We start from the raw sequence: 20,041 nt of genomic DNA, 5'->3' as shown, positions 1-20,041 counted from the left end.
TTGTGTAGAAGCTCGAAAGCCTGTCTCTTTCACCAGCAGATGCTGGGCCAGTAAAAGATGTGACCTCACCCACCTTGTCTCTTTAATGTGCACTGACAACTGTCCAGTCAAATGATCAGAATCTGTGTCTTTTTCCCTGTTGCCCAGAGTACCAGGGAGTGAATTGTGAAATGAAATTTACGTAGAAAAAAAAATCCCAGAACAGCACCTTAAATTAATCCAAAACTAAGATTCTTAACAAAGAGAGTGTGATGCAGCTGGGGTTACAGAAGCTGCTGTTCCTGCCTACATTAGGGTTCAGAAAACATAGTCTGACTTAAAGACCTAATACAACACTAGTAAGGCTCCTATTGAGAATCATCATTGTATTTCTGCTCTGTTAGAGAGATCATTGATGTGTCTGTCAGCATGGGTGGTGTGGGGAGCAACAAACATGAAGTAATATAGCCTCACAATGCTCCTGTAAATCAATTTTATCCCCATTTTATAAACCCAAGGTTAAGGCCAAAGCACTAAAAGTGGTCACTAATTTTAGGAGCTTCAGTTTTTTGGTGCCTAACAAGAGACAACATCGACCTGATTTACAGAGGTCCCGAGCAGCCACAACTCCAGCTGACATCCGACAACTGGAGGGAATTGGCACCTTTGTACCTCAGACCCTATGCATTTTTGCTAATTGAGTCATTCCTAACCTGCATATGCTCCTCCACATCATGTGACTGGCAGATTTCCCATTCCAGAAGGGGCATCATCTTCTCAGTGGTGAGTGTCTCTTGGGAGCTATGGAGACACGTGGTTCACAAACACACACAGAACAGAGTTGCTGTACCCTATTATTTTAGACCTACTTAGCAGCTGACACTAATGTTGTTACAGAAAATTGACCACAGAGTTGATGGGCAGGATTTTCGAAGAGTTTTAAGAGAGTTAGGTGCCCAATTTCCATTGACTTTCACCTAACTCCCTTAGAGCCTTGAAAATTCTAGCCAATAGCTGTGATACTGGGATAGATACATAGGAAGCGGAAAACACATGTATAGGAAGGATTCTTAGTTAATACAGATATTATAAATGTGCATCCTAAATGTTTTCTGGAGGAGTGTAGTGTGGTAGGGTGATTCAGAATCTCAGTCCGAATCTGCAGATCTAGGGGGATGGGGATATGAGGATGTTAATAGACTAAATTCTGGTGTCAATATAACCTAAACTCATGCAATGCAGGATTTCAACAAGCAGGTGAACTCTTCACCAGAGTTCCTGAATCTGACCTAGAAGATGTAATAGATCAGAGCCCAAAAAGTCTCTTCGTTAATACATTACTGACTGCAAGTTACAAACTCTTTTTGAGTCCTTCCCCACCGTGTTATCCATCCTAACTTCTGATCCTTTACAAACAGGAAAAGGAATAAACGTTAGAGTCGCCTACAGAAACTGGTGACAATAGCATCTCCGTTGCTTTGTTGCACATTGGGCATGCACAAAGCATTTAGGAAGCTCTGACTTTTGGTTCTCCAATGCTGGGCAAGACAATACCTGATTAATCCTACAATTTCTTGCCTTTTCTGTTATTGATATTCCATCTTTCCAAATGCACAAGTATCTTTCTTACTATATGCCGTATTGCTCGTGAAAAGTGCTAGTGACTATTCTCTCACCCTTTATATGCCCAGACATCTAACACATTCAGATTAATAGGAATGCCACACAATCATCTGGCAGCTAGTGTATCCCGATTTCCCTTATTTTCAATTTCTATGCAGTATTTCAGGGCTAGTATCACAATGGGAAGTTACGGGAGATAATCCCATCCCCCCAAAAACAAATTCCACCAGAGTTGAACAGTTCCCATTTCACTCGGGGGAAAATGAATTTCTTTTGCATTTAGAAGCAGGTTACCCCGATAGCTTGAAACCACTTGAGGAATTTGTGGTCTTGCTACACCTTTGTGTATTTGGATGTTCCAAGTGCTGCTTATTGAGTTCCTTAAGTTTGTTCTCAAAAGCACCTATTCACTGCTTATCACTCTACTCTCTGGGTTCAGGATCCTCTTTATGTCCCATGGCATTTTGCACTGATCAGCTTGAGAGAAAAGAAAACATTATAACGTAATCAGAGCAAGAAACTGTTACCTGAGTTAACTCCACTCTGGGCAATGGAAGACTTAATTTCCAAGGGCTGGGGGAAGAAAGGATCTGCACACCCTTTCAGAATCAAGGAAAGACGGGTGATTAACAAGTCCATTGATTTGGTACAAGCCAATAAGAATGTGAGTTGATCCCTGAGCAATGGCAGGCTGTGCAATAGGCCAGCGATGAAGTGTCGGGGCCTGTGTCGCCCCGTAAACACTCACCGTGGTTTCGTCTTCATGGAGCACCTGATCGTAACCACTCAGTGCAACACAAAAAATGATCGCTGTGACGTCCTCAAAGCAGTGGATCCATTTCTTACGTTCTGACCTCTGACCTCCCACATCGAACAGCCTGTGCATGAAACAGGGACATCTCTTCATTTATTCTTGATTAACAAAGGGAAAATATTAGTAATCCCTTTTGTATTTCTAAGTACTCATCCCCAGAGGGCTCCTAGCAAAGGGGAATAGAGTCTGCAGCGACTCTCACTTCTTCCTTCTCCGAGGTTTGGAACCCCTCTCTCTCCAAGGAGGAGTTCTGCAGGCAGTGGTGGTTAGGGGAACCCATGACAGCATAAGCTCTGGAAGATTGTCCAGGGGCTCGGATGCTGTGTGGGATTTGTTGGCAGTGCATGGGCAAGGGGCCTCTCTGAGGACAGCTCTTGCTTTCCAGAGAGCCCTAGCAATCTGCATGTATCTTAAGTGATCAGTGGGTTTAAGAGGCCGAACCCCCAGCCTTGGGGTGTGTGTGTGTGTGTGTGTGTGTGTGTGTGTGTGTGTGTGTGTGTGTGTGTCTTAGAAACCTCTGTCTGCCCTGCACTCGAGTGTAGAATTACTGGCAAAGTCTAGGAGCATCAGTGTGACTATCCCATGTAGACAACAAATGGCCAAATGTTTTTGCCATATGCCATTCCAGACTGGAGCAGAGTCTGTTTATTCTTGTGTCACATCTCCAACACAGGCAAGTACCAGAGGGTTCAGAGGAAGAGGCAAGGAACCCCATAATGGGCAAATGTAGAACAACCTGCTCATCAGGGAATTTTTTTTCTAAACCAAGGCAAGTAGTGCCTTAGTGCCTACCCCACGCAGGTGATGAAAGGATTAATGTGGGCTGGAGAGGCCAATTAACCCACCTGGTTGCACCTGGAGGGTGGGCCAGGGCTAGTTACTGATGAACCCCAGCTGGGGAAGGGTTGAGTGGCACTATACACAGAGGAGTTTGGAACAGAAAGAGGCTGAAGGAAGAAACTCTGCTGTCCCTGTCCTGGGGATATGGTGTGACGAGACTTTGAGGGAACCAGAAGGCTCTTGCAGGGTGAGGAGAGCCCAGGACAAGGCTTGGCAGGAAGAAGCCCAGGGAGGTGGCAGCAAGGAATCTGTTGGCATGAACCTTGACTGCCTGTCCCAGATTCCTGGACTGGAACCCAGTGTAGTGAGTAGGACTGGGTTCCCCTACCAGCCCCCAGAAAGGGGATATGGACTATGAAAAGCCCAAAGACAAGGATGTATGGACCACTGGGCCCAAAATTGAGGGCAGCAGACTGGATGGAGGGACCAGACATTTTTGCTGGACTTTATACTACCCTGGAAAGGTGGGAACTGAAGCATGAGCAGGTGTGAGGGCTGAGTCACAAGGATGGGTCACCCTCCCCCACCAGGACTGGAGCAGCTGTGAGAAGGGGATACTACAGAGGACAGACCTGCCATGCCATGACCAGCCATGAGTGGGTATGTGTGTGGTGAGTGTACTCTGCCTCAGTTACAAATCATTTTACATACCATATGCTAATACCCACAGAAACGCAGCCTCCTCTGGGGTGGAGAATAGCAGCTAATGAGACAAGCATACTGTGGGAGAAGTTTTGCCCAAGGTAATATGGTTGCAGTCATACAATGCTTATATTTGAACTGCCTGAAAATACAACAGTGGATTCACATCAGACTTACCTGAAGTGGAGGTTTTTGAATGTGAAATGGGTTTCTACAATGCCGGTTGTTTTGACCCTGGTTCGAAGTATATCCTGCTCTGTTGGCTGGTAGTCTGGAGCTCCGATTCGATCTAAGCTGTCTAGGTAGCTGTAAAAGGAAAAAAAATCACAGGAGAGTAAGAAACATATTAATTGTTGTCAATCTCATTTTTCTGTGCTGTTTGTACTTTGGTTAAGGAAAAAAATCCTCTCTTGAAAAAAAACTAAAGCCACTGGCTCAAATACTAGATCTCACACTAACCCGGAAGCAGGAAATGAAATGATCAGGTTCTGCTTGATATGATTCTTGATAAAGGGATTCCAATCTGTGAAATATATATTTTTGTTGTTTTCTATTTGTACTGCAGTAGCATCTAGTGGTGATCAGGATCTCACTCTGCTTGGCACTCTACACACACAACAAAAACGCCCTACAGAGCTTCCAAATAGCCTTTTTCTAAAAACTCCACAGCATTTTCAAATGATGGTCCAGAAGACTATAGTGAAACTCTCAGACACTGCAGTGTTTTGGTTCATTACTGTAGAATACTGTTGTATTTTCTTATAATGCTAACTTTTTTTCAAATTGTAAGCTCTTTGCAAATGTCCTCTCTTGTATCTTTATAGCCCCTAACCCAAGGGTAGGCAATCTATGGCACGGGTGTCGAAGGCGGCACGCAAGCTGATTTTCAGTGGCACTCACACTGCCTGGGTCCTGGCCACTGGTCCCGGGGACTCTGCATTTTAATTTAATTTTAAATGAAGCTTCTTAAACATTTTAAAAACCTTATTTACTTTACATACAACAATAGTTTAATTATATACTATAGACTTCTAGAAAGAGACCTTCTAAAAAGGTTAAAATGTATTACTGGCACACACAACCTTAAATTAGAGTGACTAAATGAAGATTCGGCATAGCACTTCTGAAGGGTTGCCGACCCCTGCCCTAGCCCATTGTGGGTACTCCTGGAATATAAATAATAACGATAGGGGAAAGTGGGAAAAGAAAAGGCACAAAGAGCATATACAGAAGCCTAAGGCTTAAACCAGGGAATTAAATGCCAGATTTTCAAATACCTTTTATTTAAGTGCTTAATTTCAACACCAAAGTTTGAAAATTTTGTCTCATGTCACTGCCGGTGGCTTCATTTTACACGGCATGTGTCTAAATACCATTCACTAAGTGCTGGATCTTACTAGGGGCTGCACAACCTGGGTCCACTCCACCAGCAAAGCACTTAAGCGCATGCATACCACTTGAGTAAACCATTTAAAATCAATGAAGCTACTCATGTGCTTCAGATTGGGCACAAGCTTACAGGACCGAGCCTGACATACGTTCATCTAGTGAAAAAGAATTGTTTGCAACACTGCCTAGAAATAAGAAGGCTGGAAGCAAATCGATTGGCTTTTCTGAGGGAGAAATTACTGCTCTGAATTGGCCTTGCAGAGTGATTTCATTTAAGAACCAGCTCAACGTGTGCAAAATGTTCTTTGAGGTAAGGAGATAGGCACAGCGGTTGCCATTAAACTTTTTACAATTTCACATTTTTGCCTACCCATCATTCCTGAGGTATTGGTGGTATTCCCTTTATCTACCATCGGCAGCAGTGCAAATACTGTGGTAGTGGAAATTACTTGCAAACAGCAGTTGGAAAGATTTTTATCATGCCCACTTTATTATTTGGGCTAGTTGAAAAAACTTGATGGATTTATTTTTTTTTGGACCAGCTCTAGGCATTATCCTCAGTGAGGTCTGAATCAAAACCCATTGAAAGCAGTGAAAAAACTCCTATTAATGTCAGTGGGCTTTGGATCAGGCCTAAGTAACTTGGCCAAGGTTGCCAATAAGTAAAATAAGCCATAAGTAAAATAAAACCCAAAGAGAATACATGGTGGTGGTATAAGCAGAACAAAAATAACGAAGGAGGTCAGACGAGATGATCGTCAAGGGTACAATGCTGAAAAGGGCTGAAGTCATTATGAGCCCACTTTTGACAATTGGATTTAGGATCCTAAATCATTTAGGTGCTTGTAACAGGGTTGGCACCCACCTCTCAAGTGCCCCCTTCTGGTTGGATGTGTCTGTGTTCTTTAGTTCTGGCAACCCCTTTCGATGGTTGTCAGGCGAGTTTGTCAGACATACAGTGCTCTGGCCGAGTCCCACTGTGTGCATGTTAATCAGCACAACCCCCTTCTGAGATATATGGTCCACCAGGGCCTATCTCAGTACTCCTCTGTTAGTGTCTCTCTCTAGCCCTCCATGGGCTTTGGTCTTTAACTATTCCGGCACTGGTATGGGGCTGCATCCCCAAGGCTTCCTCCCTGGAGACTCTATCTTCCTGCAGCCCTTCCCAGGCTCAGTCCATACTCAGTCCTAGCAACCAGCCAGATGCTCCCTCAATGCTCCCCTGGTTCCTGCTAGCAAACTCTGTGGCCCTGCTGCTCTTCCAGGCAGCCAGACCTACAGTCCTTTCTTCTCCTGCTCCAAGCAGCAACTAACTACTGAGCTGCTCTGCAACTCCTTTTATATGGCCCTCCCAGACCATGATTGGCTGCTTCCCCTGCAGCCACTCTAGCCTGCTTGGAGGACCTCTCCACTGCTCCTTCCCTGGGATGGCTGTGGCAGAACCCTGAGGCCCCCGGAAGGGGGTCTTTGGGTCTAGTTCACCCCATCACAGTGCTTTAGAAAACTGTACCCAATTCTGGGCTTAGAATGTTTGTCATCCTTGCCTCAAACCAAGGCCCACTCGGTGTTTGGGAAATAGCCTTGGCTACATCAATAGCATCGTGCCACACCAACACACGAGAGTCCTAGGGAATTCAGCCTTGGGTAGGCCATCTTCCAGGGCTCCACAGTCTGCTTCCTGGCTGGCCACATGGTCTTGACCCTGATTGGCTGGTGACTATAGATGCACATCCTGCTTCTCTTCTGGCTTTGTTTGAGCAATGAGTCATTTCCTGCTTGTTGCTACTCAGACCCACCTGACCCTGCCTTACTGGCTTCTCACCTCATTTGACCTGGGCCTGCCCCCTTCTCTGACCCTGCCACCCTCCCTGACCCCACTTTGCTGTACCTTCTCCTTGGATTGGATCTCCTGGCGATTGGACCCCTTGCGTGAACTCTGATCACTGATCGTGACTTCCCTTTTACCCTCCTGATTCCCGGGCATTACAAGCCTTCATCGTATAGCCTGGCCCAACACTCAAACCTGAAGCACACAGGTTCATTTTTTTTTTTGTATTAAATCAACATCCCTTTCAGGTGAAAATATCCATCGATCACTGGTTTCCTGAGGTGCATATAACCATGATCCATTTACTCACCCAAACACAGGTGGTAAGGTTTAAAACAATTCAGCTCGATCAAATGTAGCATATAGAAATGAGGTGAATTTAGTTTAGATTAACATTTAATAAGTGTTTTCAGCACTCAGCTGTACCATGCGATGAGATCTTTTCCACTGTCAGGTTGCACCCACTCTAACTCCTATTGAAGTTGATGTGGGTTACATGTATGCATGAAGAAAGGGCCCTAGTGGAATTAGCAGAAAATGCCCAAGATGGGAAGAGAAATGGTGCAAGATTGTGAGAGGAAAGGATCATGTCACCCAGAATGAATATGAATTTACTCCTGGGTGGAAGGAAGTTCAAGTGTGAGCCCTCCACGTTTGGATGCACACAGAGTCTGGTTTGAGCATCTCCCTCAATTTGTGCTAAATGTGCCTTGTTTTACGTTGAAGATTTTGTGAGTGGGTCGGGTGCTCGTGGAAGAGGAGGACTCATAGCACTGATGTGATTGTACGTGAGCTTCCCCACACAGCTCTGCTGCCTCACCTCAAGTCTGACCTGTAACATCTTTGGCTGGTTAATTCTGAGTTCTCATATAGTCTAATATGCTTCAACTCTGACCTGCAACACATCCTGCTGTAGGCACCTCACATGCCTGTGCTAAAGTACCTGAAGCCATATTTGCAACACTCCCTGGTATAAAAAACATAATGCTTTTGTGATAGATGCTCCCTTAATAGACTTGTGATGGGCCCTGGATGTATGAATGGGGGCTGTATCAGCACATCCTTGTAATAAGATTCCTCGCTCTGATGGCTGCAGATATAATCACTCATGTTCTATTCACAACTGGTTGTCAGCTTGTATTATTTAAGAGATGGCTGTCTGAAGAAGTAAATTTCTCTACATTAGCGTCTCCATCCATAGCCAGCTTTGCAGTAGATTAAGCTGCTCATATACACCTGGTGGTCTACACCCTCATGGAAAAAAAGCTATAGAAAGTCGGGATGCAAGAGTGGGGATGAGGGACATCTCCCTGGATATTTTGTTCTGAGTCGCACACTGAAGATTCATTTGCACACTGAAGACTCTTTGTTTCTTGCAAACTGCTCAATTCTCTTCACCTTAGCATGTTTCCTGATAGTTATTACAATTTGTTCTTTCCCCTGGGGGATTACTCTCCAAATCCAGGAAGTGAAAGAAGAAAAGATATTAAAAGAACAGGCTAAGAAAAGGAATATGCTGAGATCCAGCCCACAAATTGCAGCCTCAGCATGCTGCAGATTGCCAGGAAGTCAGATAGCCAGCCAGTATGTAGAGGGCGTAGCAACATAGGAATTGACATAAAAGAATAGACCCATGGGTTATCTAGTCCCCTATCCTGTCTTGGACAATGTCCAGTGGCAGTAGCTTCAAGAAGAACTTCCAGTCTGCCCACCCAGTGGATAATTATGTCTCCCACATATGGGAAGTTCCTCCCGATCTCCATTAATTAATGGTTAGCTTATGCCCTGAACCATCAAAGCTTATAGCCCTAACTTTTAAAAATTCTCATCCACTGTACCTGTGTGTGTTCACATTATGCATTCACATTCTTTTTGTCTGTCTCACTAAGCCCTTGGGCTCTCTGTGTCTTGTGGCAGTGAGTGCCACAAACCAATTTTGCATTGTGTAAGTGGTATGCCCTTTAATGACTTTTGAATGTCTTGCCATTCCCTCTCGTTGAATGCCCCCTTGTTCTTGTGTAAGGAGAAGTTTCATAAATGTGCCTGACATACCTTCTTACCACCATTCATTCTTTTGTATACCTCCAGCAAGTCGTCCTATTTGTCTCGTCTCTAAATTAAAGAAGCTCAATCTTTTCAAGCATTCCTCATACGTCTTTCCATGTCTTAAATTATTTTCATTCCGTGTCGTGGGTGCCTGTATATTTCTGTTATTCCCAGTGAGGGAGGACCCTCATGTTATATGAAGGCACAATATTTTCAGTGTTAATTTTCAACCCCATTCTTTATACAACATTGGTGGCTCTGTTGGCTGCTGGGGCTTGGAATTTCCTGCATCTGGAGCAGAATCCTTTCAACTGAACTTCTTGCAATTGAACTGAGAGCATTGGGCATTGACAAAACATTGCATTTCAATCTTATCAAGCTTCGTGGTAGGAGCGCATGAGCACACGGGTGTCACACTAATATAGAGCCGTAGGAATGGGAAGTGGTCTCCATTGGATGGCCTGTTTTAACATTTTTAGCTTAGTTCAGTTCCCCACTGCCTGAGGTCTTTAAAGCTTCAAAGAATAGCAGATCCTAATTACACACATTAATTAAGGCCTGCCAGAAGGGTCATTATTGTGTTACATGAGACACACACACACACACACACACACACACACACACACACACACACACACACACACACACACACACACACTTATTGAATGCTGTTGTGATAGGACTACAGTGCACTGTAGATGCTATATACGATAAATGGAGGCAAAATCTTCCCTTCCAATAGAACTTACGTTGGTAACGCTTCTATGGTAAGAAGCCCTGCTGAGAAACAGGCAGTGAAGTTCCACTTTAGTGAGGATGGGGAGAAATCACTACGAAGGTCAGCCAGTGTACAGCGATCCTGAGAAACACTAAGAACTGTAACCCAAAGGCCAAAATATTGCGGCAGATAGTTGTCACAGCAATAGTCTTGATGACACAACCCCATAGGATGCCAACATCCATTTAATGAGGCTTTGGAGGATGTTCGGTGACCATATGACTGCATGTCATAACGGCATTGGGAATTGGGCCTGTTTTTGCTTAACTCGGGCACCAGGGTGTTGTAAACTGGAGTGCAACCACATCGTAAGAGGCAAACCAGAGCTTGTTTGCAGGCTGCATTGCTCTGGGCATGCAGGAATTAACAAAAAGGCTGCAGAAAGGATAGAGTTTTAGGATACGTGAGTAAGCTTCTGGCATTTATACTCTTGAGTTGAATGGCTCATTTACTGAATGCATCTTCTATCTTAAAGGCTTTGTTTTGCAGCAGATTGCTGATTCCTGAGTCATTCAGTTTATGAGGCTTTAGGCAGCAAAACCCAAATATATTATGCTGCTAAAAGTAAAGTCCACATAGAACATAATTTCCTGAGGTACAGTCAGAGAAACAGGTTGAACAGCTGATGCGAAAAGATAGAGTGGTCAGTCTTGAATGTGTTTACACAGTAATGCTTAGAATAATCCAGATTTACCAAAAGCACTCTGTGGAGAACACAGGTAAAGCCTCTTGTCACTTTAACTTTCTGCACCACCACGTAATACCAGTCCACCAGTACTACCGCTAATGATGACTTTGCCATATAGGAATTACCATAAGAAACAGACCAATGGCATCCTGTCTTGCAACGGCCAGTGTTGGATGCATCATAGGCAGGGGCGGCTCCAGGCACCAGCGCAGCAAGTGCGTGCCTGGGGCAGCAAGCCACAGAGGGTGGCCTGCCGATCGCTGTGAGGGCGGCAGGCACGTGGTTTTCGGTGGTGCGCCTGCGGGAGGTCTGCCGGACCCGTGGCTTCGGCGGCAATTCAGCGGCAGGGACGCCAATGGTGCGGCACTGGTGGACCTCCTGCAGGCATGCCGCTGAATCCGCATGACCAGTGGACCTCCCGCAGGCGTGCCGCCGAAAGCCGCCTGCCTGCCGTGCTTGGGGTGGCAAAAAACATAGAGCCGCCCCTGATCATAAGAATACTTAAAACCTCCCCAATGCATTACATTAGGTGATACTAGACCATGGGCAGATTTCTTCCTGAGTTTAAGTGACTTCGTTAAAGCCCCAATCAACAGCTACCTTGGGTCAACATATAGCACAGGCAGATGGCTCCGCAGAATCGGTTAGGTCTATTGTCAAGGAGGAACATTTTTCAGTACAGGTCATAGGAATTCATACTTGCAACTGCTGACATTAATGAAAATGAAGTGAGATTTCTAAAGTGATCTTTTAGCAGCCCACAAGCGGATTAAGATGTGTATGATCTCTATGACCAAAGGGCCATATGTACTGTACCCTGTAGCCTAATTTGCTGGCATTAAAAAAAAAAAAAAGTGTTAGCTAACAGTTACCACAGCTATTTTCTATTTTAAGTAGAGAGTTCATCTGTGATTATCTCAGTTATTACTGTGTGATAACTAATGGAAAATGTTGACTTTTTAATAGTGATCATTTTTTTCCACATGATTCAAGTCTGGATACTAACTTGTTTTCTTTGATCAATGGACAAATACCCTGGTGTGTAATTAACAATAGTCCTCATTTGATATCCCTGAAATTAAACAATAAACAAAAGGCCCTTGATTGAAAGAGCATTAGTAGCTGCTCTGCACAAGCACAGTAGCCTCTAGTAATACCTTCCAGGCAAACAAAAAACAACCGTCACACCAAAACGCCGACTGTGGGTAATGCCTCCAGCAGGCATGAAACAACTCTCAATACAGTTATTTGGGACGGTTTGATATCAGGCAGACACATACTGTGATACTACAGCATCTCCTCCCCTTCTCTCTCCCCCTCGCCCCGCTCTCTCTGACACACACACTTTACCATATCTGTCACACCATCCCCCAGTAATCATTCCGGAGAACAGGAAAAAACACACACATGCTACTATATTTTTTTCCAATCATTCTGGAGCATAGGAAACACACATGCTAACATACATATGATTCCTGACCCAGCCATATAATACCATATCTGCAGTCAGTCATCAAACACACACAACCACAGCGTAACATTAATCATCACATATGAAACCCTGGAAACCTATGCACACAATCACTCTATGCCCCTTTAGAAATCCATTCCTGAGTATAGGAACCACACCCATACATGCTCCCATCCCATTTCACCCTCTAATTCTAGAGGATCTTGAATATTGTTCTTCACATATCTAACAATGAGTTCTCATAATGGACAGGGAAAAAAAAGACTATAGATTAAAAAATAGAAGGGCAGGAGCACCAAAGAGGTGCCTTCTGATTCCAGGTCAGAGGAAGGAGGTTTTGAGAATGCACTTATGGAAATTAGACAACCAATCTGCTTTTTTCACTCATCCTCTCCGCTCCCCCTCAATTTCTCTTTGCACGTAATTACATTGATTTTTTTTTTAAATAACGTCTCTCTCTGCAGCACCTGCATTTCATCATCCTTCTGCTGCTGCAGCTGATAAATCCCCATTTTGCAGCCGAACAGATCATATTCTGGTGCAATCAAAATGTAATAATCATAACGCCGTCCCCTGCCCCCAAAGCCCACTTACAGAACCAAAAATACAGGCAGCATGACAGCTCCACTTTACAGGCTGGCTACTGTTTGTGGGGAGAAGCTAATTAACCACTGGGCTGCACCTAGAGTGGGCCATGGCTAATTACTGATGACACTCAGTTGAGGATGGGCCGGCTGGTGCTACAAACAGGGTATATTTGGAATGGAAGGGGGCTGCTGGGAGAAACTTTGCTGTCACTCTCCTGGAAGAAGGGAGTGAAGAGACGTGTAGGGAACAAGAGGACTCTAGCAGGGTAGGGGAAAGGTTTGGGAGGAAGAAGTCCCAGGAGGTGGCAGTAAGGGGTCCGTTGGGGGTGAACCTTGACTGCCTATCCTAGGGAACTCAGTACAGAGGTTAGGCCTGGGTCCCTCTACCAGCCACTGGTAAGCTGGGGTGAAGTCCCTAAGAGAAGGATGTACAGACCACTGGGCCCTGAATCACAGGTGGCAGGCTGGATAGAGAGATTGGACATTTTTTTTAGTTGGGCTTTCTGTTACCTTGGAAGGGGTGGGACTAAGTGTGACTTGACTGGAGGGAGAAGAGGTAACCATCACCGAACTGGAGCAACTGTCAGCAGGGAGATGTAGGGAGGACAGCTTGCAGTGGCACAATTCTTTTTAAAAGTTTGCATATCACCAGTGATGTTACTGGTAAAGCCCAGCTGACAAAAATCACTGTGTAGAACAGAGCTGCTGGCCGCAGGATACAGCTACAATGACCAGGCTTACCAAATAATAAATAGCAGTTGTAATAGTAGACGATGGGTGTGGCTCTCTAAAAGTTCCCAGATGAAACATACTGGAGACTTGCAGTTCAGCACTGGCCTCATCTTTTGTAAGCTACTGGGCACAGAACAAAACTGGACTATGGAAGAATTGCATCCTGCTTTTGATTGATGACTGACAATGACTCAGCTGACTTCCTTTTCTCACAGGGGTTCTGCACACAGGCCGCAGAGCTGGCTCATTGTGTTAAGAACGCCATTGTCATGTCAGGTTGTTCTCCAGTTCTACCTGATCTTCTCTTGTTAAATGGGAGGAAGTTGGCAATGGCTGATTTCTAGCCGTTAGACCCTTGAATCTCCTGGATGAAGCTGACTAGGTCTCCCCGTCTTGGGATCAGCTCAAGACGAAAACAGCAGAGCCGGAGTCAGGACCAGCTCTGTGCTGTGAGGCTCAGCACAGTGTGTCTCATATTATTTTTTAAGATGGGGTGTGTCGGGGACGGGGATTCTCTCTCTCTCTCTCTCATACATATGTTTCATTTCTGCTGTTAGAAGCCTGCTAACCCTTGAAGCTGGTGGCTTTCCACACTGCCAGAGAAAGTTTAAAAATAAAGAAATTGGCAGGGACTTTGATATAATCAAGGCCTGTTCTGATTAATAAAACCAAAACCTTCATCGTAGAAAGCATTGCTCTGTGCTCCAGGATGAGGGTCTGGCATGGCAGCTTGAGGCAGCCGATTCATCCACATAGCATTACAGCATTGCCATTACAGTAAGAGAAGCCACTTCAACCCAGATACACGAGAGAAACAAATCCATCTTGCTGCAGAAAATGCAGTCTGCTTGATGATGAAGTCTGACAAGTTACAAAGGCTCACTATCAACAGACCTAGCCAAGTGGAATCCCTACTCCAGCTCATTTTCTGTGTCCCCAGGCAACCTTCTCCAACTCTGGAAGGCAAGCAGGTGTGATCATAGGTGCAACTAGTCCTGCTGGGTTCAAACTTTTGGCCCCTCACTGGCTTCGTGAGAGGTCCCAGGGTCTGAATAAGGACATGAGACCTCTGCTTTTTGTTTTAAAACTCTTGGTTACTAAGAAACCTTAGTTTCTTCATACCTAAGCAAAACAATTCTTGCCCATTTAAAAAAAAATATCAGATCATCTATGGCAGAGACGCCATTTCAAAAGATCAGATCCAGTGCAGTGGTTTAGCCCTAACTGACATGGGAAGGAAAACTTTAGCTAAGGAGATCTGAGCTCTAGTGTCAATCAAATACAGGAATCCTAGGGTCTGGTGAGAGGACAATTGTCAGACATGGGTTTCTACGCCTGCCTGAAGTTGGTGTGAAATAGGCCCCTGTTTCATGCAGTCATTCATCTTGTCATTTAGAAAGACGAGCTGCTGCTATTGGCGCCAGGCTACCAAGTGTCCAATTCTTTCCTTCCCTTGTACTGTAGGTAACCTGACCAATTATCTAACGACTGGGATTTCCATTTGCTACTCACATTGCGCGTCCATTATAAGCTAATTTCACAGCTCTGGTCCATTCCAACATCTTATCACATGGCTGCAGGGCCGGCGCTACCATTTAGGCAGCCTAGGCAATCGCCTAGGGCGCCAGAATGGTGGGCACCGTTTTGCCGGAGGGGGCGGCAGGTGGCTCCGGTGGAGCTGCCACAGTGGTGCCTGCGGACGGTCGGCTGCTCGCGCGGCTCCGGTGGACCTCCTGCAGGCATCTCTGCGGCAGCTCCACCGGAGCCACGGAGCACCGGACCCTCCGCAGGCACCACTGCGGCAGCTCCACCGGAGCCGCGGGACCAGCGTGCGGGGCGGCGAAATTGCCGTCCGCCTAGGGCACTCAAACCCCTAGCGCCGGTCCTGCATGGCTGGCATAACCCAAAACTAGTGATGGGCAAACCTCAGAAGGCTCTGGTATGCACCAAATGTGTCAATTATCCCAGATGCATCTGGATCTCTTGGGTCTGCAAACCTGTGCTAGAAATTTCATGCAAACCGGCCAGAAATACTTGGCAGTGTCTTCTCATGGTATTTCAGCATTTTGGGTTCAGTCCAGTTCAGAACCCAGCAGTGAGACGAGATGTGCAAATAAAAGTAATGGGGGAGAAGAAAATGATCCAGACTTTTCAATACCTCCAAAATATATTTGGGTCGAGTATTTAGTGGGTGAAGATCTCGGTCTGCTGTTATTCTAGCTGAAACAGCTCATTCATTCCTGCACAAGACAGACTATCACTGGAGTAGCCCAACTCTGTTAGACACCTCATGAAAATGATGCCCATGCCTGTGTCACATTTTTCTATCACACAGTGTGATCAACTGCAGAGTGGCCTGGAAGCTGAAGGAGCAACGTTAGCCTTCTGTGGCCATTCAAATATACCTGAAAGACTTGACCCTGGCTTCCACTTCACTTCGTCTGTCCTGACTCCTGAGTCTGTGCTGCAGGAGGCTGGTTCCTGTGTAGCTGCCTAAGAGTACTTTGAGTTAATTAACCCCTTGTAGGCATGGCGTTGATTGACAGGTATCATTTACTATGTCATTCTGGTGGGCCTCCATTCCTAAAGAAATTTATCTGCTAGAGAATTTCCTCTCAGAGATGTTACAGGATGAGGCAGTTCGGATGCCCAGCTGGGATGCCTTACAAAAAGCCATCGCAACAACTATTGCAATTTTGATAATTGCGATCTTTTCCCTTGTCATTTTGCTAATAATCCAAAAATCAACAAGCATACTTGATTGTACAAAAATAGTAGCCAAATGACTTGACTCGGGGGAGTAATGGTTCCTTCAATTTAAAACTCCTCAGAGAGAAAGGAAATGATCAAATCAGCCTGGGGTTAGTCAATATGGGACAGACTGAGATTGGGTAGGGGGGAAGGTTTGTGGGAGATTTGGTGGGGAGGGATTGGAGAGCTGAAGTTGCCTTTTACTGTCCAGCATTTCCCATGCAAGCACTAGGGACAAAAGCAATCCATGCACAGAGGCTGTGCAGGAGCTTTCACATGTGCTTCTGGGATCCATCCACACTTGGAAAGTGGAGAAGGCTTTACTGGGATATGGAATGATGCAGCCTGTACTCTCTTCCCGTGGGCTAGGGAGCGACCATGCGTCCTGGAGGGGCGATGCCTCACAAAGTGCCCCGTGAGCTGAATCGCTCCACAGGGGAGCCAATGGTTAAATAGCACCATCCGCTCAATTCTGTTTGCAACAATCATCTACGCGAGCTAGGCCAAGAGCGTCTCTGTCCTACGTGGTCTATCAGGAGAGGAGTTTGAGCTGAGAATAGCTTCTTTCCAAAGGGACGATGGAGACAGCACAAAGCAGTGTCAGGCCTGGAAAATATCAATGGTTCATCAGGCCATGGTTTCCTTTGTTTCTGATAAAAAATCCTGCCGGACCTTCTCATGGCTGTAGAATTAGAGGGAGTGTAGGGAATGGAGCATCCAGTGCAGTTAATGTAAAACTCGCCTTCACCCACCTCAATACTTGTATCACTGTAATATCTGAAGGCATCATGAACACTGAATTTGTCTTCACAACCTCCCCCCACCCTGATGAGTTAGGGAAATATTATTATCCTCACGTGATTTATGGGGAACTGAGGGAAGAACTGACTTTCCTAAAGACATGACAGGAAGGCTGTTGCAGAACCAAGAAACAAACCCACGTCTCCTGAGTCCCAATTAAGAGCTTTAACCACAAGACTCTTCTTCCTTCCTCCATGCTGTAGTCCTTAGCAATCCTCCTCATCCTCACTGACTTTAACTGGGTATTTTGTCCAAGTAAGGGCTGCTTTCATAGAGTCCCTGAGCAGCAGTTCACACCACACATTGTAGGTGGTGATGGTGGTAAAAACCTAGTGATTTGTTGTAAGGAAGACATCTATTGCCCAGAAAAAGAGCAGTTAATAAAAATAAGTTATGATATTTGATGATACAATTTCAAGTTACCCCAGGAAGCTGAATGGAGATCATACACCTTGGATTTATTTTGTGCAGACTGGCAGGGCTGAAAAATGGCTACTGTTGTGTACTTCACTGCTTTGTCCAATAATATTTCACGCTTTGCTATGAGGGTTTTGTTGAATTCTGTAGATCAGCAACAGTACGTTTAAACACAAGCCATGCAGTAATTACAGACATGGAAGAGTTTTACAGATTTGGTGGAACAGCACCAGCTGATGAAAAGATCAGCCATGTCTAATTGAAGCTTCCTACAAAATAAAGAGACTTTGGCTCTTGCTGCAAAGGGAAAAAAAAATCTCGAGTCACAGGAATGATGCTCATGTTAAAATGTGGGATATGGCAGAATGGTTTATTCCTGTAATATTGCTTCCTGCACATGCTAGTTTGTTGTTGTACGGCTGACTGTGTTGGCTTAGCTTTCACACGTGGATGTGGTGTTGGTTGTGAGGAAAGATGGCACACGCTCATTTGTTATTGCTAAGAGCAGGGGTAGGCAACCTATGGCACGCGTGCCGAAGACGGCACACAAGCTGATTTTCAGTGGCACTCACACTGCCCGGGTCCTGGCCACTGATTGGGGGCGGGGGGGCTCTGCATTTTAATTTAATTTTAAATGAATCTTCTTAAACATTTTAAAAACCTTATTTACTTTACATACAACAATAGTTTAGTTATATATTATAGACTTATAGAAAGAGACCTTCTAAAAACGTTAAAATGCATTACCGGCATGCAAAACCTTAAATTAGAGTGAATAAATGAAGATTCGGCACAGCACTTCTGAAAGGTTGCTGACCCCTGGCTAAGAGCATGACATTACACCCCTCTTTCCACAAAGGCCTATTTCTCACAATGGCAGGGCTGAAGAACAACCTAGAACTTACTAGGGATAAGGTCCAGAAGAAGCTGGAAGGTAAAGTAGGTTGAAAACTAAGGAGTAAGAAAAAGGGGTCACCACCCTCCCCTAAGAATTCCTGAAGAGCAGCTCAGCTAGTGCTAGAGAGCAGAAGCCTTCCTGAGAATGTATTGCATTCTTTCCATATTTTGGGGCCTCATTAGTGCCATGATAGGAGCATTATAAATACCTAAGAAGACGGAGAAGTAGCCAAGAGTGAGCGGGGATAAGGTGTATACCCCAATTTGGCATTGATGGGGTTTTCAGGTGGGACAGGAGAGGCGGCACTGATGTTTTATTTATTTATACCATTGAAGTATTTATTTTCAGTGCAAAAAAAATAAAAATACTTGGATGGAATAACGTGCTTAGTAGGCGCACACACACAAACACACACGGTTGGAGCATAGGCCTATGAACCCTGAGACTATGATGAGAGGAGGTTTCCTGAATACACAAACAAGTAGAAGTGCCTTAAGAATTCTTGGATGAAATTCTGCTCCCAGAAACCAGGGTGTTTACTCTGCATTTTCACTGGTACATGTGCGATTAGGATCTAACCCATAGTCAGGAAAGTTGCTGTAGTTTTCAAGGAAATCAACTTGATTTTCTCTTTATCTTAAGCTGCTTCTATGTCTGCTCGGAGAGGCTTTCAAAGCCAGGCAGCTGAGCACTTGCGCATTCAGTCTCAGGTGCAGAATGACTGAGCTGTGAGGCAGGGCAGGAGGCATTGTCACAACAGGCCTGCTGTAGAACAGGGATAATGTTCTTGCTGAGGGATTGTCATCATGCACGCATACAGTCATGGTTCTGTTGTTATGGCAACAAGCAGCAAGTTTCCTCAGAGCAGAGGAGGAGCCCAACATACCCTACGTCTTCAGAGGATGCAGTACAGCATACTGAAAATCAAATACTGGGTGTCAGTTCCTGGCATATTTTTTATACTCTCTGCTTTACTGGCTGCACATATGAGGTGGGCCCTTGCTTGTCCTCGCTAAGAGGTGCCCTCAGGAGCCCCAGGTGGGATGGCTGACTGTTGAGATTGGGGGTTGCTGATTTGTTTTTTATCCATTGTTTCATTATGGGGCTATTAGCATTCTCTCTGGGCTTAGCTGTGGAAGTGTCAGAGCTACAGTGCCCCAGTGGGAGCCTACAGCACACAATTCCTTGTGAGGCCACCCAGCTCTGCTGTTTGGTGGGGGAGGAGGACACTTGCTTCATCTTTTGGTTGGGTAGCAAGCTTGTGGAGGGCCCTTGTGTGGAAAGACCAAGGGGGAGAAAGGCTGCAGGGGCGTTAGCCACAATCTGGACCTTTAAAAGTCCCATCCCTCCTTTTCCCACCCCCATCATAATATTGACCATGCAGCCAACTGGGCAGGACTTCCAACTCCCCTTTCTAGTTGCTGCTGACGCGTGTATGGGAGAGATACATTTGCCAGAAATGGGAGGGCTGCTGGAATCTCTCTCTTTTATCAAAATTTGTAGTGTCTTTAGTGCTGAAGATTGGGTTGATTAACACTGGAATTTGAAGTCCTTTCTCTAGGCCCAGCAAAGACACAGCTTGGGCACCTGTGGCAGAGTGACCAAATGGCTTTGCATTACTAAGCAGATGAGAAGTTAAGGTTAGGAACTATAACGTTGGCCTTGGGCAGGGCAGCTTCTCCCATGCTGCCTTGCCCATGTGCTTTTATTTTGATCTCCAGTGACCACCTCCAATGGCAGTCTCCATGGTAACCCAG

At 45.3% G+C, this 20,041-nt stretch overlaps 1 protein-coding gene across 2 annotated transcripts in view; it reads right to left on the bottom strand.

Annotated features, from left to right (window-relative positions):
- GNAO1 (G protein subunit alpha o1) overlaps positions 1–20,041 on the bottom strand; it is a 295,657-nt gene that overhangs the window by 53,434 nt on the left and 222,182 nt on the right. For both annotated transcript variants that reach the window (XM_050922798.1, XM_050922797.1), the window contains exons 5-6: positions 4,076–4,204; positions 2,351–2,480 (exon numbers count right to left, since the gene is read on the bottom strand). In XM_050922798.1, coding sequence (XP_050778755.1) covers positions 2,351–2,480; positions 4,076–4,204 — 259 coding nt within the window. The remainder of the gene's footprint in view (positions 1–2,350; positions 2,481–4,075; positions 4,205–20,041) is intronic.

Source organism: Gopherus flavomarginatus, chromosome 14 (genome assembly GCF_025201925.1).
Source record: "Gopherus flavomarginatus isolate rGopFla2 chromosome 14, rGopFla2.mat.asm, whole genome shotgun sequence".
Taxonomy (NCBI): Eukaryota; Metazoa; Chordata; order Testudines; family Testudinidae; genus Gopherus; species Gopherus flavomarginatus.
This window is presented reverse-complemented; position numbering and strand designations above follow the sequence as displayed.